Source organism: Elaeis guineensis, chromosome 9, assembly GCF_000442705.2.
Source record: "Elaeis guineensis isolate ETL-2024a chromosome 9, EG11, whole genome shotgun sequence".
NCBI classification, from domain to species: domain Eukaryota; kingdom Viridiplantae; phylum Streptophyta; class Magnoliopsida; order Arecales; family Arecaceae; genus Elaeis; species Elaeis guineensis.
In genome coordinates, this window is record NC_026001.2 from 36,586,465 (window position 1) to 36,611,589 (window position 25,125).

A 25,125-nucleotide genomic window follows, 5' to 3' on the forward strand; every position below is an offset into this window, starting at 1 on the left:
TTCTTAGAAGAGCCTTTGAGATTGCTCAAAGAAATGAAGTCCCACATTCAGATCGGAAATCTGCTATCGTGGTTCTATGTTGAAGGGCCAGGTTGCATGTGGCTTTTCTCGGGAGCTGAGTGGAGTTCAATTTGCCGAGTGGCCCGATTTCATTTTTGCTCGAAACCATCCCTTTGTCTAATCATTACTTCATATCCTCCATAAAATATAGGGCCTTGAGGTCCATTTATTTTACAAAAGAAACTGTGGCACTGATGTTCCGCTGTTGAATGGATAATCACCTTTACTTCTCGATTCTTAGTTTTGTGTTGTACACGTATAATCATTGCTAGGAGTTGACAGGTGGAATCTGTCAGTTTTGGCTTTATAAGTGTTGACATGGGCTTAAGGATTTGAAATAGGTAAAAGATGAGATACAGTTTTTGTGTTTAATTGGAAATTACTTTTTGTATTTAATTGCAAATTATGTTAATGAAACGATGTTAATATTTATTCTTGCTTGTTTCAAGCAAAGGATCATGTCAGATTGTTGATGATCTATAGAGTGGTCCAGATCATTGACTTGCATGGGGATCATAACATGATATTCTAGATGATTGACTTGCATAGGGATCATGACATAATACTCTATATTTCATTTGCATTTCCTCCTTCTGATCTATTCCATAAAATTACTGTAATAGATGTCCCTTAGGACCTAAATGACCTTCTTAAATATAACTAGGGGTTCTAAGTATAATTGGAATGCCTTTATATGTTACCCTGGATGAGTATTTATTTTTGATACCCAATGAACTTCTCTTTTACTAGGAAGAAGTCCTCCATTTGTTAACAACAAATTAAACCTACTAAAACCATTTTCATATCTATGAAGATACCAGTTGAAACTGGTGTATATTGGTGAATTAGTAATAATATCAAGGAGAAACATTAAAAAAAAGAAAAATGTAAGAAACATACTGAATTTAGGGGTTAAGTCCAACTGAAAATGCTTGTGAATTGATTTCATGTAGAAAATTGTAAAAAGTGGTTTTTTGTTGAATTTTGTTACAACTAAGTAGGAGGACGACAGTGCTAAAGCGTTGAATGTTATAAAATTGCTGATTGAACTAGCAGATAAAGGGATTGAATTGGATCTGGAGGCTTGGTTGATCTATTAAACAACTTTTGTAGAATGTTTTGGGATTATAAGTGTGGGGGTATACTATATCTGTGGTTGTCATGTAAATTTACAATTGTTTTACCCTTATACCACTGGTCTAATGGTGTCTCTTTGTGAGGGTTGGTAAACACAGGATGAAGTAAAAAAATTCTGATGCATTAAATGATTTTAACACCATCCTTGAGTTATCTTTAATAAATAATTCTAATGGATTTACCTTTCCTCTATAATTGAAATAGCACGTTGATAACGTGGATCTATATTGCTTGTTTTCATGGATTTAGGATCACACTTCCTTCTTTCCTACATCAGACTATCACCTAAGCTGGTGTATTTGACAATATTTCTATCATCTTAGACTCATTGATGAAAACTTGCAAGCTAGGTCTTGGAACTATGAAAAGTTGTTGGAACTTGTATGGTTAGGATATAAAAGCCATCAGAAGAGGTAAATCGTATGGCGATTTTAATGTTTAAACTATGTGTTAGTTGAAATTTACAAGATCAACTGAAAGACTAGGTTGTTTGAACTTTAGGAAAGGTAGACAAGCGAAAACAACTATTGGCTTAAAAGGTAGCTCATAGATAAAAGGCGAAATAATGTAGCTCAACATGTGGATAAGGTACTAGTTTCTTTTATAAGATGGTGACTCAGAGGTCCAAAACTATTTACATTGGAGAAGCTGGATTTAGTGGCAACATATACAAGACACTTTTGGTAGAGAAGCAATTGAGTTTAACTTGCTGCTTTTGTTTGAAGAGTAACCTTTAGGGGCCCAAACTTGATAAGGGGCTTTTGTGATGCTTGCTGACATGGGGAAGATAAGTTGGGGAGGGAGTTTAACGCCTTGGTTGGGAGAGAAGAATAAGAGAGAAAAGAAAAGAGTAGGAGGGAAAGTTAATGCTTTTTCTTGGTTGGAAGATTTTTCACAAAAGAAGAAGGAAATAAAAGGAGAGAAACAGAGGGAATACAAACCCCCTCAATCCTGTAATTTTTTTCTCCTTCAAAACAAGTGGATTTGGAAAGAAAGAAATTGGGAGTTTAATGAATTTTTTATAATTTTCATCTTATCCTTCTAATAATGAAGAATAAAATTATATTACATTTCAATCCTACAGCTTTTTTCAAGCCTCCCATTTGATTAAGACTCTTGCAGACGGAAAAAAAAGGAAGCGCTTGAAGCCTCCCACTCGATTGAGACTCCTGTGGATGGGAAAAATGGTGGAAACACTTTTCATGGAAAAAATCAACAAAAACAAGAGGAAAGACAGAAAAAATTAAAAGGTAAGACCTTTTCCCACTTAGATTTTTTTTTTTAATTTTTTAATTTTGACTTCTCTTTTTTGGAGATTTGTGGGGAAGGAGAGCACTTGAGGGAGATGGAGGGGTTTCTTGGTTTTGGAGGATGGAAAATAGAGGAAAAATCAGTGGAAAACATAGAAAAAATCAAAGAAAACAAAAGAAAGACGGAAAAAAATCAAAAGTTGAGACCTTTTTCCACTTAGATTGTTTTTTTTTTTTTTCCTGCTTCTTCTTTCAAAGATCTGTGGGGAAAGAGAGCATTTGAGGGAGATGGAGGGGTTTCTTGGAAAGAAGGTTGTAACATTTTCTTTCTTTTCCTTTCTTCTTTGCTTCCAACTAAGAAGGGAATTTTCTTTTCTTTCTTTAAACTCCGAACCAAGAGAAAAGAAATACACTTCCTGTCATTTCTTTTCTTTTTTCTCCTTGCTAATATTTTCTTTTCATTCTTTTCTTCCCCAAACTCTCAACCAAGGTGTAAAGAAGAAAAGGTTGAAGGTGGTTGTCGAGTTGGGGGAAGGAAGCAACATAATTTTGATAATTCCTTATCATGGTTTATGGAGGTTTTAGTAAAATTGTGATCGCTGGTATGTATAGACTGGTATGTATAGACTATAAGAGTGTATAATGATTTCTACTATGATAATAAAGAGTAGACTTAGTGAAACACCATGTTTAATTTAGGAGATCAACTCCATCCCCCATGCCCCCCCTTCCCACAAAAAGAAAAAAAAAAAAGAAAAAAAAAGAAAAAGAGATTTGTTGATTGGTGGACAGATTAGGAGGATTATATCAAGAATTAGCTAGCTTTAGTGTCTGTTAACATCTTATTTATGGTCATGTTAAGAAAAGTTCAGAGGTATGAGGAAAGGGTGCTATTTTCTTTATGCTTTAACCTATGTCATGAAGGCCTTCCATGAGTTGAACAAAATGGGGTAGAGCAAGGATCCCCATGAGCTCTATTAAGATATGCTACCATTTTTCCATTTCATTTCTTTTTTCCTCTTTCTTTTGCGGTGGGGGAGGGGGACAAAGGCAAACACGTTCAGTTGAATTACCTATTCCAGATACTTTTTGGAAACAACCTTCCTCTGAACCTAGGACCTCTTCCAAAAGGAGTGGTGGTTAGAGAAGTGTGGTAATTTGTCAACTCTAACATAAATAGGCTAGTTAAGCTGTATGATATAAAATGAAACTAGAGATCTATTAATAGTGAAACAGAACAAAAGTTTCAAGAATCTGCATTCCAGAGAAGGAGAAGAAATGAACGGTCCAAGATCATCTTGAATACCTCAAATATCTTCCTATTATAACGAGATGGGATAAGAAACTAATTGGAAGAGGCTTGTTGGGTTCAAGAAGAAAGAAAGAAGGAACTAACAATCTCTCTTTTACTGCAGAATGGGAAATGTGAAGGTGAGAGGGGTATACAAAATGTTAAGGCTTGGCATTTTTTTCCCCAGGGAATCATAAGCCTAGTTGTTTCCTGTGGAAATTTGACAAGAAATGCCCTCCTAAACTTAAATGGCTAAGGACAACTTTGGTCAACTTTGGTCTTTCCAATAGTCAATATCTCATGATATCTTTACTTCATTTGGTGGGAAATCGGCTGCTTCCTTTGGTGACAAACCCTTTCCTCTTTTTCCTCCCCTTTAAGCTCTTCTTCCTCCTTGTCTCACCATAGGTTCTTTCCATCTCATTTAGGTCAAGATCCACTGCTTCCTCTGCCTGTGCATACCACCTGCCCTTCTCCCACCAACTATTCCTCCCCCCTGACCATCCGTTACCCCCCACATTGGATCGTCTATAGCCCCACTACCAGATTATCATCCTCCCATCATGCGTCACCTCCTACCACTCACTATCTCCCCCATTTCCCATTCTTCATCACTTCTTTATCCTTTGTTCTTCCTTATGCCTTCCTTCCTTCTTCTATTGTTCATCATTGCCTGTCTTTCTCTGACTTTCTTCATGGCCAGCTCTTCTGAAACTTCTGTTTATGATAGTCGCAGTGTGCTGGTCATTCAATTCTCCAAGAGCTAACATGGGTCTACATAATACCTCTTAAGGATGCCTTATGGATAGATCATTCCTCTTTGATTGAGCCGTATCTGCTTCCTTATTCGCTCTGCTTGCTAGTCATTGTTTGGAACATTAATTGCTAGCAGCTTTCAGTCATCACTAATGAAAATCATGGCATTGATCTTTTCCTTTTTGATGTCCGTATCCAATAATATGTACTCTTTGGAACTGTTACTGTAAATAGTATTATGGTGGAGTTGTTGATAGCTAATTATTGTGCTTTTAGTATGATTGCAATGCAGTAATTTGCAAAGTTGAATGATATTTGTAGAAGCATAAGAGAAAATCAGTTGTTGCCTGTCTACAATCATCGGGGCAGGGGCAATGCTAGCAATTTTTATTAAGATATAGAATGTGAGAACTGCTTGACTTCTGCTAGGAAGATGATGATGCTCTCAAACTTTTTAGATTTGGATGATTTGGACAGATGAAATTTCTGTATTTAGCTGAGACAGAATTTTAAGTTTCTTTTTGTAAATGGAATTTCGAGATTCTTTTTGTAAATGACCATATCTCCATGTTGAGTAGTAATTGGACTCTAATTTTGCTGGGTGCTGCTTGTGCATGTTTCGTTGGCTGATAGGAGCTAGAAACTTTGATTAGCACCCCCACCATTCCCTCCATTATTGCATGGGAAGTTGGAATTCAGATGTTTTCTTTCCCCTCATATTTCTTAAAAAAAAAAAAGAAAAAAAGAAAAAGAGAACTCTCAGGTAAGTGAGATTCTCTTCATCATCAGTGCCTTATAATATACCCCTCTTTCAACAGGTGACATGATCATCATCATATAGCTAGATCTAGATGGCAAATCAAATAGAAGAATGACTGATGCAGCTTGTGAGATATAATTGTGGACTGAAATTTTGAACATGAACTGTATGAGGTTGAACTATTAAGAAAACTAGGCTAGAAGTGATTAGGGATGATTGTGGCGAATGGGTTGTTGGTTGGAAGAATAAAAGGTTTTTCTGAAGAATGAAGGGAGGAAAGAAAGCAGACAGAGAGAAGCTGGCACATGCTTGGGCATAAAAGGGAGGAGAGAGAAGAGAATATGAAGGAGACGAATATGGTGGTCAATGGGCTGGAGTTGTGGTTAATTGTTTGGGCAAACCAATGTACCGTGATATGTTTGATATTATTCATAAAATCTCACAAGTAGAAAATGTCAAACTCACCCATTCTATAATTACTTTTTTGGGGCAATTGAGGTCATTGTACATGGAGAACAACCTGATTAGTTACTCCCTGTGAAAACAAAAGCCATATATCCAAACTATTAATACATAGTACCACTGTTGTATACATTAGGTAAACAGTTGTGTCTGGGATGCCTTGGGTTCACCAAGTTTAGATCCATACTACATCATTTTTGTTGATCTGTTTAGTTAGGTGCATATTTACTTGTCAAAGACCAAGACCCTAAAACTTTTATTGGTCTACCTTTGGACTTATGCATGTCTATATCAGTTCTGTATTTATGGGTCTCATGTGGCAGCTCAAATTATATAAAGTACACCATGTCTTTAACCTCAGTTTAAATCTGCAATACAAGACATACACTGAACAAGAACATCAGAAAAATAGATGGTTATTTGATTCAGCAGCAGGACTAAATTCATGTGTGTTTTCAATCAAAGGATGAAAAATCTATACAGACTTTGTTTAGTATTTTAACCTGAATGGCCTTGAACAATAATTACATGTTTCTTATCAATCAGAGAATGTAAAATCTATACAGGCTTCATTTAGTATTCTATCCTGAATGGCCTGGAGCAGTTTACAACTGATTTTGTTGATGTTTCGGGGAATCACACAAATCTTAACCACTGAACCAGACTATTTAAAATTGATATCTGTTACTAGCGTAGCGGGTATAAACCTGTGAACTTAGTTCAAATTTGCTCTTTCAGCAAATTCAACACTTCCATAAAATTTCTACATTTAAGTTGTCCTCCGGGGAGTTTGATTTGAGTTCTAAAGTAGACTTCATTTTTCCCAATGTCAATTGCAATAATCAAGAACTTGCTAAAAATAATTTAAGGGGTATCCTAGCTGGGATCCAATACTAAAGTATGCTTAATGCTACCCAAGTTGGTTTTGGAGAAATGAAAGGCTAAATGTATCTATATCAATCGGGAGCACATACTATGAAAATATAAAGTCAGTTGGGTGTGTAACACAAAGTTTATCACTTGAGACTGCACGTTTGGTTGATCTTTGGATGGTCTTATCTTATTGATTATTGGCTGTTAAGTTATTCGTGAGCATCTCTTATCCTCTAGGATAGGAGAGATATCATTGTGAATACATTGGCCTTATATTGGTGTTACAAGTTAAGGATGCAGGTTGCATATCTTTTAAAAAAGGAGTGAACTGCTGATATCATTAATAATTATTTTGTCAGCTGTGTCAATTCAAACAAAATTGTCAGTTAAAACCGAAATCTTGTCTTTCATTATATTTCACCTTACATGGGGTGTAGGTCCATTTTATCCTTTAGGACTGTCACTTTTACTGCTGTAATTCTAACCTTACTAAAGTACTTTCTAGGGACTGTATATGTCTCCTTAGAGGTCATATTGCTGTAAGTTGCATATTTTTGTTTTCTTTTTGCATAATTTAGAAGTTGTTTTGGTTATCTGAACAATCTTTTTTTTTTTTTTGGCTATAATTCTTGCACTGCTAGTTCTATATATGTTGCTTATGTTGTACCTGTCTTAACACCCCCCCCTCCCCCCCCCAAAAAAAGGAAAAAGAAAAGACAAAAAAAAAAAAGAAGAAAGCTAATCTTATATTAATTGGGCGTAATCTGTAACAAATATTTTTGACTGTTTTCCAGCCTCTACAATAACATTCGTCATCCAAGCAAGCTGCCAGTGGGAGCAGATTTTCATTGTTTTAAATACAAAATTGAGCCTAAATGGGAAGATCCAATTTGTGCCAATGGAGGAAAATGGACCATTAGCTGTGCTAGAGGAAAATCAGATACATTGTGGTTACATACTGTATGCATCTTGCCCTCTAATATTGTTTGGCATTTGATAATTGTTTGCTAATTATTCTTTGCACATTTTCCGTGACTGTTCGTACTAGTTATTGGCAATGATTGGTGAGCAATTTGACTATGGTGATGAAATTTGCGGAGCAGTTGTTAGCGTCCGTGGGAAGCAGGAAAAAGTAGCTTTATGGACAAAAAATGCTGCCAATGAAACTGCTCAGGTATATGGTAGTACTGTTCTTGTATTTGATTCTGAAACAATTGAATTTTTATTGCTTTCTACAAGCTTATCCCTTTTGTAAGTCATTGATATTATTTCTTTAAATTGCCATGCTATGAAGAATTGCTTTATGATGATGCATGTGGTAGGCAAAAGTCTGTAATATGTAATTTTATAATCCGTTTCAGCTTGGAACCATTGAGAACTTCAAAGAAGATGTTTCTTGAAGATGTTTCTTTCTCAACCTTTTGTCCTATCACTTTATCACAAATATATAGATAACCTCTAGCTGCCCCTCGTACAGACACATGCTGGATGGATGTGCAGATTGTGCCAAATAATATATATTTATGGAAATGCTTGATTCAGGATAAAAATGTTCTGCATTTGACTTGTAACATCTTGTTGTGCAGAAGGGGACTTGGGTAGTTTGTAGGGCATGCATGTGTTGTCTAAGGTTCTGCATGTCATCAATTAATAATGTATCTAACCTAGCAAGAAATTGATGTAACATCTCATTGTGCTTATAAGGTTGTTTAGAACAAGTTAACTTGCTAGGGTAGACTACAATCTGATAACAAATTGACATATGACAACCTAAAGGGGTGTATTATTTGAGCTGCCTTAAAGTGATGTAGTGCAAAAATGCATAATGAAGATAGCAAAAACAAAAGTTAAATTATATTTCACCCCTTTTCAAATTAAGTTCCGAGCATGGGATGCAATCAATGGTTTTATGATAAAAGAATGATGCTTTAGAAGCGAAGCAGAGATTGGATTTAGATTACTTTAGAAAATAAATCATGAGTTTGTTGTGAAAAACCAATGCATGCTATTTGCATGACGGGCTTTTCTCATCATCCTTATATTTTCAATAGTTTCTCTAGGTTGATTATTGGGGGAGATCTTTATACTGCATCATTAATTGGACTTGGAGAGCCTTCTTAATTCTTGAAGAGGCTTTGTTCATCATCCCTACGTTGTCAATAGTTTCTCTGAGTTGCTGATTGGGGGAGATCTTTATACTGCACCATTAATTGGACTTGGACAGGCTTCTTAATTCTCAAAGGTGGCTGTTGGTTTGTGGACAAACACCATCTCATAGATACTTTTTTGAATATAATTCTTGCTGCGGATTTCTAAAACCATCGAGTAATTTAAATACGATCTCAGGTTCACTGCTATAAAGCATTATATTCAGATAATATCATAAAGGTAGTAGATTGCATTGCATACTAGGACCTTCAAATTGAAAGCTGTTAAAAATAATTTACTTTTGCTATCTTGATGAAGTGTTGGTGCATGGCTTCTTCATAAAACAGTATACAAATACTGAAACTTTAGGATTCCTCTGTCATTATGATACAGTGATCATGGTCAAGCTTATGAACGATGTTTGGATCACGAGCACTGAGCATTTATTCAGTGCTCTAGTTGTAGCAGTCAAGTCTAATTTAATTATGTAATTCTTAAGAGTTTGAGTAATTTGTTCAGTCCATGTAATTTTTAGCATTTTCTTTTTATTTTTCTATTGTATGGCTCTGCCGCTAACTCCCTTGGGCAAAAGTAATGATTATTTTATTTCATGTTTACTTGGTGAACAAGTCATGTTTACTTGGTCAACAAGTTACTTAGGGATGATGTAATGGCTAATTAATAATTAGGTTTAAGTGGAGCTATGTTTTGGTTAGCGGGCCACTTTTAGATCTTTTATAAATGGTGGCTGCTGCCCATAGGATTATAAGTTAATGATGATGTTGCAATGTTGATGGATGTAATAAGCCTTTCTTTGAGTTTTCTTTCATCTGATGTGGAGTGAGGTGTTGGGCCTGATGGAGTGAGTACAAGGAGCCTCATTTCTTCTTTGCGTGTTACTTGTTTGATGCAAGCAAATCCCACATTAGTAGCCCCATACCCGTCACTGAGATAGATAGATAGATAGATAGAGAGAGAGAGAGAGAGAGAGAGAGAGAGAGAGAGAGAGATATTAAAGTTGACTTACCTAAATTGTCACCATTGGCATCATAGATTAGTGGGGCAGTTGCCCTCTTACTATCAAAACCACCCAACTTCATTGCCCTTGTTCTCCCTTTTTGCTTTCAAGCACCTTTTTTGAGGATTAAGACACATCATATGGGATTCAAGGGGGGAGGAGGGTGAAGTGTTTTGCAAGTTGACAGGTTGGTTACTTGGTCAAGGGGTATCCAAACCAAATAGAGTCTGATCCGCATTTTGCAGTGTCCAACATGCCCTTTTCACAAAGGTGGAAGTGCTTGCGCAAGTGTCCACCCGAGGCGGGCTTGCCTATATGGGCTACCTAGCCTAGGTGGGGCATTTATTGGCCTTTCCCTCCTTGGGCAGGTGCCTAGGTGGGTACCTAGCCTGTTTTTTGAAATAATGCTTATATCACAAGTGATGCATAATTTGCCAAGCAAAACTATGCTTAAATGAATTGCAAGTTTTCCTGAGTTACAATAAATTTCGTTGAGTTCTAAGCTTTGCTCATCATGATGTTTCCTTATAGCAACATAAATAATATCTAACCACATCTCATTTGGTGTTACAATCTTTTCAAACTCTAGTATTTTGTGGGGCAATTAAATCTGTAGACTTGGGTAAATCTTGTATATTATCTTATTGGGTGGATATTGTGTTGTAACTTTCTTGGTTCCATGAATCTTTATGGTGCTAAAATGTTCTAGAGCTCCTAGTTTAGCTATCTATACTATAGTTTGGCATGAACTTCTTTGGAAAATGTGATCATCTCCTCTTTTGTCTCCTATTTCACTTCTTTTGCATTCATGCTCTCTTTGTTGCCCTTTAGAATTTATGCATTTAGAATTTATGGGTCTAAAACATAACATTATGTGTTGGCCCTGATATTTGAGTTGGGATGTATGAACCATCCCCTAGCCCTGAGGGTTGTTGGGAATTTGTGATGTGGGGAGCACTTCTCTAAAATGGTATTTATGGCAGCCAAAATAAACAATAAGAAAAAAGAACAAGGGGAAGTTGGAACAAAGGAAAAAAAGAAAGAAAAGAGGGTTGGTTTCTTTTTATAAAAGAAGGCGCAGAAAGAAAGCAGCACCTCACAGTTTTATATGCTATGGAAACCAAAGGACTTTAAGTTGATAACTGATCATATTTAAGACTCTCATTTCAAAAGGGTCCACAGAGCAATATTTTCTTAGACAAAGCCAAAGAGATGGGACCGAAGAGTTATTTGACCAAAAACTATGATTCCTTCTACCATTAGAAGTCTGAAAAAAAACAAAAATGGAACTCTTCAGTTGGTGCATGCCAACTAATGTCTCCATGTGTTTGTGAGTATACATAGGAAAATAGAGGAGTCTGCCACTTCATGGAGTCCACCAGCAGCCAGCTTAACAAATCCTAGCCACGTATCAGTTTAAGTGAAAAGTGCCTCGATTACTTCTAATATCTAGTTTACTTTTGAAATGGTCGGCAATATATTCAGACGTGCACGTTCCTACTTACATACACATTCAAATATATATTCACACATGTGCCCCAGCACATGTATACGCATGCATACAAACACGCTGATACACATATACATATATCTAAATATATGTCTCTTGCTTTTCACTTCCTATGTTATGTGCCTTGATTTATGCGTTATGCCTAGGCTCCAAGATACCTTGGTTCCTTACGGAACCTGTAGTTTTTAATGGATTTGATTGAGTACTTGTTCATATTCCCCCCATCACCAAACAGTACATGCGGTGGCTTGCTTATGGATCGGCATACTTGATGGGCTATTAAATTAGAGTTTGCACACTTGATGTTCTTTGTCCAAACCTAGAACACAAGCTGGAATAGAATGATTCTGCGGATATAGGAGAAATGGAAGTTTCCTAGGTTTGCCCTAACATTTAGAGAATAGGATCCTGGCGTTGGGCAAAATTTCTTACAAATTTTAAGATATAGCAAAAGTTCATTATTGATCCAAAATCAAATTTTTGGCAGAAAAATTATTTTCTGCAAAATAAAAAAAAGGATGTCCCAGTGCAGAGGCTCTTGCTATTGCAAAGTCTGGGAAGCATCAGATTTATGCAGCCTTACCCTTATGTGTAGAGAGTTTGTTTCCATGATTTGAACCCATGATACTTAGGTTATAATGGAACAATCTTACCATTGCACCAAGACTTGCCCTCTAATTTTCTGCAAAATAGAGAGAAGATAATATCAAGATAGAAGAGAGGAAATAAAGAAAAATTAGGAGAAAAGAGATAGGAAAGAAGACCCTAGAGAGAGGAGGCTAGAAGAGTGAGAGAGAGGCAGGAGGTCAACTTTAGCCAAATATAACACTTTCGCAACTGAAAATTCATGTAAAGCTCGATACAACTTGATCATAGTCTTTTAGCTTTCCTATGGTATGGCATGTATTATAGCTTATCCTAAATTAATATCATAAAGATTGTTCTAAAACATGGGTTGAATACTAACCTAGGTCACCACCTTAGGTCAAGGCCCCTAAGCTCCTCACTGTGGTATGATGCAGACCTGAGAATGTGCATGATGCAGGCTTCTGGGAACTGCTTTTGTGTCGAGTTCAAATCCAACAGATCTTGCTAAGATTAATCTAGTGTCTGATCTATTTATTTAAAGATTAAACTTTTGTCTTTCCCTAGCCCTACATCCCTCTTGGCTAAGACCTAATGGAGAAGTAGAGTGAGGAGGTGATTTGGAGGTGGCACTTGATGGCTTGGGGTGTTGCTTGTCAGTCAAGGATGATGCTTGATGGTGGAGGTTAGGCCAGGTGATTGATGTAAGTTTCTTTCCTCAATTCCTTTTCTTTGTCCATCTAAACCCCTTTTTGTCAGATTGATCCCCAATATTGGTGCTGCTTTTGTGGAGCTAGGAAGTTATGGTGACTTGACTATGACTTTTTGCCCTATTGCTGGTGTGGCGACCACAGTGCCCTAGTAATCAAGGCCACTGTTGTTGGTGGGAGGGTTGGATGGTAGCAGCAGTTGTTGCTGTGTTCTTGGTGGACCAGGTCTTAGAATGGTCTGTATGTAAAGTGTAGAAAGCTTAAGCCCCCTTAATTTGTAATTTCTTTGGTTTTTTTATATATTGATGAACTGTTTTGAATTCTAGGCACCTGCTGTGCTTAGGCACCAGGCAGTTTCATTAATGAAAGGGTTTAGGTCAAAATCAGGCTTAGTTTAGTTGTTTCATTGAGTTTTATTTTCACCTGTTTGCTAGTTTTATTCAGTATTGTACGTCTTATTAAGCCTTTAGGGGGTAAGGTAATGTAATTCTTATTTTCTTATAATTTATATTGATTTTTAGTGTTATTTTTCCAGGGAAATTTTGAGCCCTAACCTGAGTCAGATTATAATATAAAGTTCCTATTTTGGATATAAGTCATGTTAGAAAAGCTTCAAACTCATTAAGGTTGTGATTTAGATAGATTTTTTGATGGTCTTTTATGTGGGATCATAAGGAATTATGGGGTAAGTATTTTTAGGAAAGTGAATAGGAACAATACAATAGAGTGTTTGGTTGATTAGGAGTACTATTTTGAGTAATGTAAGACAACTAGGCCCATTATAGGTAAGTTGGTAGGCCCTTTGTGATAAGGAAACTTTGTTTTAAGATGTTTGAATGTCTACAAATATGGATCTATGGAGATGATGAATTATATATGATTATGGATTTTATTGAATGAAGTAACACCTTCTATGGAGATTTTTCTCTCTGCTATTGTCTATTTTTTCTATACATCTTATCCTCTATTCCTTTTATTGCATCGCTTTTCACCTACTTTTACCCTCTTCACATTGTTTTGTCTGTGATTCAAAAAAAAAAAAAAAAATCTGTTCTGAAATTAATTTCTGCACATTTTAATTTTATTTGCATCTCAGTGTGGGGTCAGCTTCACCTAGTTGCTCATAAACAGATCTCTTTATGACCAGGTAACCAAATAAATTCAAAATCAGTAACTTGGAGACTAAGTAACTTGTAGGTCCATAAATATGATGGCTAGGTAAGTTAAATATTGACTTAATCAATGGAGATCTTAAACGCTAAGCTACTTAAGGATCCATTAACATAATGACTAAGGTTGTAATAAATGACTAAACAAATACACGATACTTAAAATAATTTGGACTGGTAGATAGTCTTGATGCCCCAATACTTCTATTCATATTCCTACTACTGATTGAGGCTGGAACCATTAGTTTAATTGCATTGTGCAATTATGCGTTTGACTGCATGCTCCCTTTTTTGACAACCAAACTCAAGATAATAAAGTTGGCTGGTTCACCATTTGAGTATAAAGTGGTCAACTGATTTGTTTGGGTTACAGAGAATTGGAAGAGGATTGGTGTGAGGTACTAAGGTTCACCGAACCATCCTAAACTAGATAGTTCAGGGCATGCCGAATCATACCGGCAGTCTATCAGTGCTGTTTGGGCCTTTAATTTGGAGCACTGGCAAAAATGGAGAGAGAGAGAAGGAAAGAGAGAAAAAAAAGAGAGAGAGAGAGGGGAAAAGGGAAGGAGAGAGAAAAGCCGGCAATGCCCAGCTGAGGCCATCCATGGGGGAGAGGAAAATAGAAAGAGAGGGAGGGAGAGAAACGAAAGGAGGGGGAGGCCATGGGGAGGCCTGTAGTGGCCGCCGGAGGTCCATGGAGGCCGGAACCCCCCTCTCCTAGGCTTCCATTGGTTTGAAACAAAATTTATCTGATTCGAAATAGGGGCGATCACCCCTATTTCAAACTAATGGAAGCCGCTAGGGTTTTGGGGGAGGGGGGTGATTCTGGCCTTTCGGGGGCCTCCATGGCCCTCTGGCGGCCATTGACGGCTTTCCCCTTCCATTTCTCTCCCTCCCTCTCTCTCTCTCTTCCTTTCTTTCCTTCCATATTTCGGTTATTCGAGGGTCTCCACGGCCCTCAAATGGCCACTACCGGCATTTTTGCCGGTCTCTCTCTCTTTCCCTCCCTCTCCCTTCCTCCCCTCTCTCTCTCTCTCCCCCACTCTAGTTCTCTCTCTCCTTGTCTTCTTTGTTGTATCGATTTGATGGTTCGATATGGGGGATGTATTGAACCATACCATTGGTCGGCCGATACAGAATCCAGTTTCGGTTTGTTTTCCTTGTAAGGTACATATAGAGTATTTTGGCTGAAGGGTCACAGGGTCATGAAATAAGAGGGTAAGGTAGGGGCTATACTTATGGAAGTTACCAGCAAGAGTTTGGAAGGACAAGACTAAGTAGGAAAGGCATAAGATGATACAGATGGAAGTAATGAAGTAATTTAGAAAACCTGAACTAATAGAGGATGTGACCAATGATAGGTGAGAGAGAATTTAAAATCTATAAATTCTGCTGGGACTTATTATCTGTGGATCTAATTCCCATGTATCATGTTCAACATCATTTACACTTGTTCAAACTGAAATTTAGGTTTTCAAATTATTGCACACCGCAAAATGGTAAAACCATGTTTCTGAAAATGTAGAGTCTCTATTGGGGCATATACTTGTGGCAAGATAAGGCTCAGTGCTGTCTTTAGTTCACTAGGAGATAAGTTTAGTTGAAGACTATCTGGCAAAATGGGTAAGGCACCAGCTTTGTTGGGTTTTTGCTTTGGCATGAAGGAGAGTCCCACAAATTTGCTGGAAGGCTTGTAAGTGATTGTTTTAGCCCATTATTGGTAGTTTTGGACTACATGGCGGCTCTGAGATTCCCAGTTGCAATGCGTAGAAATGCATCTACAGTAATGTTAGCTTTCCAGCATGCACTGTCCATGCTAGCATTTTATTTAAGATTTTTGAAACACTTTACTGTATTCTACTTGTTTAAACTAGTATACCTTTAATATAGCGGTATCGTTGGAGCAATAATATCATCTTACATTGATCCATGTCCGAATCATTTAAATTTCCTACTGAATCTTCATTCTTACGACATTTAATGTAATGTGAACCAGGTTAGTAGATTCTCTATCTCTGTTGCACTATTCTAGATGGATTATGACATCTTCTCTTGAAATACTTGTTTCTCTAGTTCATTGCTTCCTTCAGCATCCCTTATTTAGTTAGACATTTATCTAACTTATGCTTCAATTGCAGATCCCATCTTATTGTTTTATGCATTTGTTTTTTCTTGTTTAGCTCTCTTAGCCTTTTAGTCATGTTGTGAATAGGTAAAGTTTCTTAACTTTCTTTTTATTTTCTTAATTTTTAAATTTGCAGCTAAGTATTGGGAGACAGTGGAAGGAGTTCTTGGATTGTAATGACACAATTGGTTACATATTTCATGTAAGTTTCCACTGTTACAATCATTAATCATCATAGACTCTACAGCTTGCATGACATGGTTCAGTGCAACTCATTGGTTTTTGTGATCCTGTCAATTGTTGCAGGATGATGCAAAGAAGCTTGATAAAGTTGCTAAGAATCGATACACTGTATGATCTCCATCTTATGGAACTTGTATGAATATTTGATCAAACATATTATGCAATGACTCTAGCATCCTGTAACTCCTTGAATTCTTTTTCTTGCTACAAACTGCGTTGCCTCTCTCATTGGAAAAATTCTCATTCTTGGAGCATTTTGCATGTCATATGTATGCAGGTAGTTTGACATGAAAATGTTTATCATCCTGTATTATTTTGTAGATGGGTATATGAAGCTGGGGTTTGTTATGGTCTCTATAATTGGATATCTGCATGAATGTTTAAACCCTTCTGAACTTATGGTTCGCCTTGGACTAGGGGTTCTTGGATTCAGGGATCTTATATCCAGTGATAAGGCCCACAATGTTGCGTTCATTAGTTGAAAATCAACCTGAAGAGCTCTCAATTATCTATAGAGGATCTGAAGAAGTTTGATGATCAGGTTAAAAGTTACTGTTAACTTTCTATTCTTTTTTGCATTTGCAGGCAGACTAATTAAAACTTTACAAAGGAAACAGACAGCAATAGTTTGCGGAGTTGGCAAATGATGGATAGCATTAATCACTGTTATTTCATGTGATAAAAGCACCATGAAATGACCAGGATGTTCCAATTGCTGCACTATTCTCTTCATGGTTCCATGTTGCTTTTGGAGTGAAAGGGTCACCACATAAACCAATTGAGAGCTAATTTTTAGCTTTTCTTGTTTCTATATGCATTTGAATGCTATGTTGGTTGCATGTCAAAGGAATCCTAAAATGACTTTTCAAAGCCGGGATTTGTACTGCAGTGTCAACGTCATGACTTCGGGATGAAGAGATGGAATAACGCATGGAGGAATCTCTCAAGCTGAGCAATTGGCTGACGCATCATTACGTTAAACAAATATGCCGTTAGTTCAATTAGGAGTTCTGGTCAAGAAGCGTTTTCTGGAGCTTCTACTTGGAAAATTTTTAGAGCCTGTCTGAATGGATGGTTAGGTTCAAAATCTTATTTATAGCTCAATTATAAAAAATATTAGATTATAAGTAGGTCAGATTCTATATTATAAGTATTTAGAACCATTTTGAGTAGGTTAGTTCGGATTTTATAGAGGAAAAAAAAATAATCTTAGTAGTTATTTTTTCTTCTTATGAGATATGGATCAGTTCATTTAAAAAATAATTTTAGATATTTGTAAACAAATAGTTGATTTATTTATAATCCATTATTTTTGATGTTTGGATCAAGATTTCATAGAATTTTGAGCTCAATTATCCAAATAGGTCTTTAGAACTTGTTTGATTTACGAGAAGAATTATTTTTTTTCTAAATAGGAAGTTGATTTTTGAAAGTATGATATTTGAAATAGTGGTTTTGGTATGTTTATTGATTATGAAAAAATAGTATATATTTGATTGAGTATTTATTTTTTTAAAAAATTATAAAAAATATCTATTATATTTTTAATACAAGAATTTTTTTTTATTCTATATATTACTTATTGCTGCAAGACTCCGTTTTGATGTTGATGTGGCGGATTGGACGTAGTTCGGAGATCGAGATGTTAAAGAGGAAACTTGCAAGAGAAGTTTGTTCTTGTTGAGGATTTTTTGTCGAGAGGTCTTTGATGTCTAAATCAATCAGAGCTTGAGAATAATAGAGAAAAAGAGTGTGAAGAGTTAGGAAATGAGAGTACATAGATATTTTTTGGAGTTTTTTTTTATGGTAGAAGGTAGAAAAGTCTAAAAAATAGTTACATCGTATCTTGAAGACCAAAGAAAATAAGTGAAAGTCAATTTTTTTTAAAAGGCTTCTTATCCACTCAAACATTTGGATAACTTTGTCTATTTTGGATCCTTGAGAATTCGGTGATCATTTTGAAATTGTAGAGGATGGATCAAAAAAAGAAAAAAATGCATAGCTTGCTCGGCAAGTGCACGATCGATGATGGTGCGCTTGTTGATAAACATTTAAGAGTTCTTTTCTCTCCAACAAATCTAGTTAAAGGCACTAACTAGCATTAACACAACCTTCTGTGCAATTTTGGAAAAATTTTTCTTCCTCCATTGGAGATATAAATTTTCAAATAAGTTGTGACTGTAGGACTCTAAGCAAACGACATATTGAGTTTCAGATGGTGGAGAAAAAGACCAATCAACAAAAAGTTGATCCACCGATTTGCATGGGTTTTGACTAAGCACACAACCTCCAAGGTTTTTGCCAAGTTTTCTTCCAATGATATCTCCAGTGTTAAGCCTCTTTTCCAACAAAGCCAAAGAAAGCACTTTACCTTTGGTGGGATTGTAAGCTTCTTACATTTCGCGCCTCTTGATGTCAAGAAGCGATAATAAGGAGTAAAGTTTCCATTGCTACATTCTTTCCAAACAAACTTATTTTGCTCTGAATTTAGAGTTACCGTTGAGAGCATAAGTTGTTGTTGCTGAATCTCAACCGATTGAGTACTTCCACAACCTTGAGCTTGTGTCGAAGAAGTTTGAAACCATTTCATTTTTTCTTCTACTGCGAACATAAAGATCAGGTAATATCTCTTGTAGTGGAGCATCACATAACGAGCAATTTTTCCAAAAGGATGTATCTTTGCCATTTCCAACATGCAGATAGATTTTATTCCAAAATGCTGTAAGGGCCATAGCGACTTCCTTCCAAAAGTTTGAGCATCTTTTCGGAGATTTCCAACATTTAGAAAGTTTAACCTTCCTATGGTACGCAAACTCAATTTGTTTCCTCTAAATATCTGGTCCTTGGCAAGGTATCTCCAAGCCCATTTTGCTAACAAAGAGTTATTGAAGGAAGAAATATCTTTGACATCCAAGCCACCCTCCACCGTTTGCATACAGACAGTCTGCCAATTTACCTTGCACGAGAATCTGTGACAATTTGTCGAACCCATCCAAAGAGAGGACCACCTATATCTGTTGATTCACTTAATCACCCAATTCAATAGCTTGAAGAGTGACATATAATAGAGAGACAGAGAAGTTAAGACCGAGTTGATTAAGGTGAGCATTCCTCCAAATGATAAATACTTGGCTTTCCAAGAAGCAAGCCGGTACTTAAGTTTTTGTAGGAGAGAGAGCCACTTTGACTAACGAGGCTTAATACTGCAGAGGGGTAGGCCCAAGTATTTCAGAGGTGTGGGTATCTCTATGCAGTTGAGCCACTTACCACAATTTGGTCCCTCATCACCCTTTTGACCAATGTAGGAGATAGAGCTTTTGTAGAAGTTGATGGACAAGCTTGATATAAGCTCAAAACTATAGAGTATAATTTTCAATACATCACAATGATCTTTTTCTGCCTTGAGAAATACCAAAGTGTCATCTGCATACTATAGTTTCTTGGAACCCCCCACAATCCATGGGTTTCCCAAACCCTCATGAATTTTTTTCGAGGCCGCAACATTGAGCATTCTACTAATGGGATGCACTGCTAAGATAAAGAGAAATGGAGATAAAGGATCACCTTGCCTAAGCACCCTCCTGAATAGGATCCGTCACTAATGTCACCATTTACATTGACCCCTATCTTAGAAGAATAGAGCAAATTGGAGATCCATGCAATCCAAGACAATGGGAAATTCCTCTTGGTCAACAAATGGGTGAGATATTGTGGGCTATCTTTTCAAAAGCTTTCCGAAGTCTAGTTTGCATATAGCACCAGTATTCCTAGATCTTCAGTAAAATCTCATTGGCACACAAAATATTGTCCATGATGAACCTCCCTTTAATGTAGGCAGCCTGTGTAGCGCCAGTAAGATCTTTAAGCAAAGGTTGTAATATGTTTGCTAGTACTTTTGAAATGAGTTTTATACAGCTATGAATCAAACTTATCAACCGAAAGTCCAGGGTGATTTTGCCACTTCTTGCTTAGGAACGAGGGTGAGGATGGCATAGTTCAATCTTGTAAGATTCATATTACTTCTATGCAGCTATTGAAATAGGGCAAAAATATCAAATTTAATAGCATCCTAGAACACTTGAAAAAAGCACATGGAAAAATCATATGGTTTTGGACTCTTATCCCCCTTAAAACTAAAAATCGTTTCTCTAACTTCTTCAAGGACTTTTTAGAGTTGAGTTTACCTGAGGGCCCTCTTGTTACCTCATTTTATATAGAAGCGGCATGATAAGTTGTCATGTTAGAATCCGATAGGTCATTTGGCCCCAACCTCTTTGGTTACTAAGCCATGATTTGACAAGCTGTTGGAATAAGAAATTTGTCCACTAATCTGAGGATCAAGATGGTTAGTTGTAGATGTTAGATGTGGATCATACCCACGTCCTAAGGGTTGTTTGGGCGATCTCAGGGAATGTCCATGTGGTTTAATGATCTGATGTCTCGGGGTTGGTGCTGAGTTGAGATTTTGTCCTGCATTAACACCTACATAGGTTGTCTGGCTTCGTTCATCATCATCGATAGGATCTCGATCTTGGGGTCAGTGAGTGTCTGATTAGGAAGTCGGATAGAAGCTGATGATGTAAAGCTGCTTTGCCTTGGTTTCTTGGGTCCTCTTTTGGTATCCAGTGCTGGTTTATTGACGAGTGCTTGTTTATAATTCATTAAGGGGATGTCGAGTCAGATGGTGGATAACCTCTGCAATGCTTACCCTCGACTCTGAGCTTGAAGTGATTTTGTCGCTTCAAGCGAAGAGAGTAGTTCATTGTTAGACTGACATTCAACTGCTAACTTGACATTTTCTCCTAGGTATTTAATCATCCACCTTCGATAATGAAAATCTCGAGGTGTCATTAATGCATCACTTCATGAATCTCAACACATGAGGGATGGGTGGCTCAAAGCATGGCACCATAATGATTTGAAAGTGGGATCCAGGATCACCTTTAAATTTGCAGGAGTCTGCTACATATCGTACATTAGTAGGTCCCGCATCATGTCATGTGGATTAGCTTATGCGGCTCAATTTGGAGGAAGTGCGATGAAGAGTCGCACAATTTAGTGGCTCTAATGCACGCTATGTATTGGAATTCCATGGTGTGGGGTTTGAATCTCGACCGTCGGAGAGTAGTATAAGTAGACCTTTTTTTCTATCAATTTTCTTCTATTTTGCTCCTACTGTACTTCCACCATACTTTTGCTTCCTAGCCAAGTGCTTTTTGTCACAATCGACAGGAGGGTCCTCATTGTTGCCATACCCCTCGGTGTCAGTGACCTCCAAACTATAGTCTCCGGTTGGTCTTCCCCCTTTCATTCCATTTCTCTTGCTTTGTCGTCAGCTTCTACTTGGGTTCTGTCCCTCTCCTTTGGTATGGTTTCTCCTTCCCTTTTCTCATTTCTTTGGTTTCTTTGCATCCAATAGCTTCTTTGTTGGATTCCAATGATGCAGCAGAACATAGATTTCAAAAATTTTTATTACATTCAACTATTAAAAATAAATTTAACAATTAAACAGGACTACCAGAATACAAAATCCAAAGAACAACTTGATGTTACAATCAAACAATATAAGCATGTATATTAACAAGGGATCAGATGTCATATATCAGACATGAAGATGAGGATCTGATAATTGAGTGACTCCATAAGACTCCAAAGCAGAAGTCCTCCAACGATGATCCACACGGGACTGATCAGGGCCCTTCTTAATTCAACGTAGTACTGCAGCCATCTTCGCAAGTCTGTTGCTAATCGTTCTTCGTAAGAACAAGTTACACCACTGCTTGTATGCCTTCGAATCTTTCACTAAGACCACACTAGGAATCATTTCTTACAAGAACTCACAACACAAAAATCAGATTAGATGTTCAATACGTAACAATCTGATTTTTAGGACAAGCATCACATACTTTTCAATTTTTTCTTGTTTTCTTTTCATTTTTTTTCTTTTTTTTCTTGTTTTCTTTTTTTAGATTTTTTCTATCTTTTTTCTCTTCATTTCCATGTCTAACCACTAGGAAAATTGCCATGATTATCACATAGGAGACACCCCCTTTAAATAAGGAAGAAGGGGTGCTTCCAAGGGACACCAACAATTGGTGTTCCATGTTTTCTTCGGTGTTTAATTCCTAATAAAGAAAGTTAGTTGGGTTTTTAATCTGTAGAAGAACTCTCCTCTATCCACACCATCCAAGGTGCCATTTCATGCCACCACCCTTTAGGAATTAGCATGGAAAAATAATGCAAATGGAAAGAAGTTAAGAGTTTTAAATGAGATAGACTCTTCCAATCTCATCGCACAAAAATATGTGGTGTCCCAATTAATTTTGGCATGTGAGTTCTATCATAGAGAAAGACTCTTCCTTCTCTTCTGTGCCCACATATTCTAAGGTACCATCTGATGGCGCAAAAAACAAAGGAATGTGTGGAATAAAGAAGGAAATTAAGAGTACTTAAGAAGGACTCCTCCAATCTTAATGCAAAAATAAATGGGGTGTGCCTTTATTTTGGCATGTGGTTTGGTGTGGAGGAAGTTGATTTCTTATAGAACACTTCCATAAAATTCAGATAAGCCATCTATTAATTTATAGGTTCAATCCTAATCCCATTAGGTCAAGGCATCAAGCTTAAGGGTTAGCACAAACACCTTTGCATTGAACCCAATTGGGTGTTGGGTTCTGACCACGCAGTGAAAAATAATTTTTAAAAATTTTAAAATCATACAAATCAGTAGTTCTATCACATAAAATTATCGAACTAAAATCCAAATCCTAGAATCACCTTGCCGATATCGATCAAAGCAAAATCAAGCATGCAAAGGGATAGAATTTTATACTTTCACCAAAATAAAAAAGTGGCATGTTGGTGTTCTCCACTTGATCCCAAAGTAGAAGTCCTCTAATGATGATCCGCATAAAAGTTGGCCAAGGTCCTTCCCAATTGGTGCATTACCGCAGCCTTGTCTTCTCAAGAATACTGCCGGCTTCGAACTTGCATCACGATCACGTCAAAGTCCAGTTGCTTTCGATCTTACCACCAGAATGACATCAAGAAGACACTCTTCAGATGCCATATAATCTAAAATTTAATTTTTAGCTTTAATATATGAAAAAATCAAATCCTAGGGCACACTAGCAACACTTGCTAAAAATCTCACCACCCTTCTTGCAACTTTTGCCATGCAAATTTTCATTGCCTTTTTCTCAATTTTTTTAATTTTTTTATGATTTTCATGTCCCTTTTCTCTAGTTTCAATCCAAAATCATAGCACCCAGCCATGTGGGGTGTCTCCTATAAAGAGGGGACCAAGGGACGTCACATGGGATGAAGGGGTGCCAACCTTTGGCACTTCAACTTCCCACATAGTGAATAAATTCATCGTATAAAGTTTTAGTATTCCAGATACTTGTAGCAGAAGGACTCTCCTTCTTCTACATGTCATAAAAAATTCAATAAATTTTGATGACAAAACATAGGAGATCTGGTTGGGAAAATATGGTAATGCGTAAAAATTAAGAGCCTTCATTAAGAAGGACTCTTCATTTGACATGCCAAAAATAAAGGGGTGGTATTTATATTTTGCCATGACTTCTTGTGGGCATAGAGGAATCCTTTTCTACTTAAAACTAGTTTAAGTTAGATAAGGATCCAATTTAAATTGACCCAATCATATTGGATCAAAGGCAACTGGTCTAGATTAGCTCAAACACTTTGAACCAAACTAATTTAGGAACTTAGATTAATACAATGTGCTAGCTGTTGGAAAATATATCCCAAAACTAATCATCAGTCTTTGATGGTTGTGCTATTTGATGTAATTATATATAAATTAATTAATAAAATATTTATTTGATATTTTTTCATCATGAGCTTATACATCTTCTATATCGAACTTCTGTGTTATGATGAAAATCTTTAGGACTATTTTAAATTGATAAAGAAAATTTATCGTTTAGTCCTTACATGAGTTCACAACCAAATGATATGCTATTATTAGGATAATAGACATATCAAGTATAGATCGTTGTGTGCCATATAGATTGGTTGTCCTCTAAACCAAGGAGCGTGGAGACGCTGATATGGCATGCAGGTAAAATGTAAGAGTATATTTACTAAACATGATCAAGTCTGGAGCACTATATTATCAAGAGTCACTCTGAAGGATATAGATATAAGTGTTCCTCCGACCTGAGATCACCACGGTTGAGATACATAATGGATGTACCATTAAGAGTTGATAGTTTAAACTCTAAATCATCCTAGCATCAAAGGTCAAAGAGATAAATTATATGATAATTATATTTAAATAGATTCTTGAGTATTGCTTTGCATACATTCGGCCTATTCGGACGTCAGATACCATTGCTAGATGGTTACTCTGATTGTACAGATATCAGTTCCTGTGCTACCAATTTAGGTTCGAACCTATGAAGTCACACATATTAAATTTTTTTTTCTGATCACATAGCTAATCTGAAGAGTCCCAATAATGGAGACTCTGATGAAGAGTCCCACTGGATGGAGACTCTGCTGAAGAGTCCCACTGATGGGGACTCTAGAGAAAAGTCCCACTAGACTTGGACTCTATCATTAATAGAAGATTAATTAATGATTAAATTATTAATTAGCTTAATTTGATTAAGCATTGAAATCTGGATCAAGTCTGATTGAATTTGATTCAATCAGATCAAGTCTGATTAGGTTATGAGATGACCTAATCGGTAAGAGAGAAATGATCCTGATTTGATTAGATCTATGACTTAATTAATATATTGAATTGATTAAATTTAATTAAGATTATAAGAGTCTAATTAAATTAACTTCATCATATTTTATTTGAGTCTAATTGGTTTGGATTTGAAAGAAATCTAATTAGTTAAACCCTAGAGTCCCAAATGAGTAGGACTCTGTCCCTTGCGCCACCTAAATTATCTCACATCTTTTCTCACCACACAAAATCAATTTATATGTGAGAAAATTAAAAATAATCTTTCTTTTGTCACCCATTAAAGATAGTAATTGGTTATTTTTG

The 25,125-nt window shown here is 36.6% G+C and overlaps 1 protein-coding gene across 1 annotated transcript in view; it reads left to right on the top strand.

The window, feature by feature from the left end:
* The window catches only part of LOC105036186 (eukaryotic translation initiation factor 4E-1), a 17,445-nt gene extending 537 nt beyond the window's left edge, over nt 1-16,908 (top strand). The window contains exons 2-6 of the mRNA XM_010911947.3: nt 7,384-7,549; nt 7,638-7,763; nt 15,991-16,056; nt 16,161-16,205; nt 16,683-16,908. Of these exons, the coding sequence (XP_010910249.3) occupies nt 7,384-7,549; nt 7,638-7,763; nt 15,991-16,056; nt 16,161-16,205; nt 16,683-16,691 (412 nt within the window). The 3' untranslated portion in view covers nt 16,692-16,908. The remainder of the gene's footprint in view (nt 1-7,383; nt 7,550-7,637; nt 7,764-15,990; nt 16,057-16,160; nt 16,206-16,682) is intronic.
* Nucleotides 16,909-25,125: the final 8,217 nt, after the last annotated feature.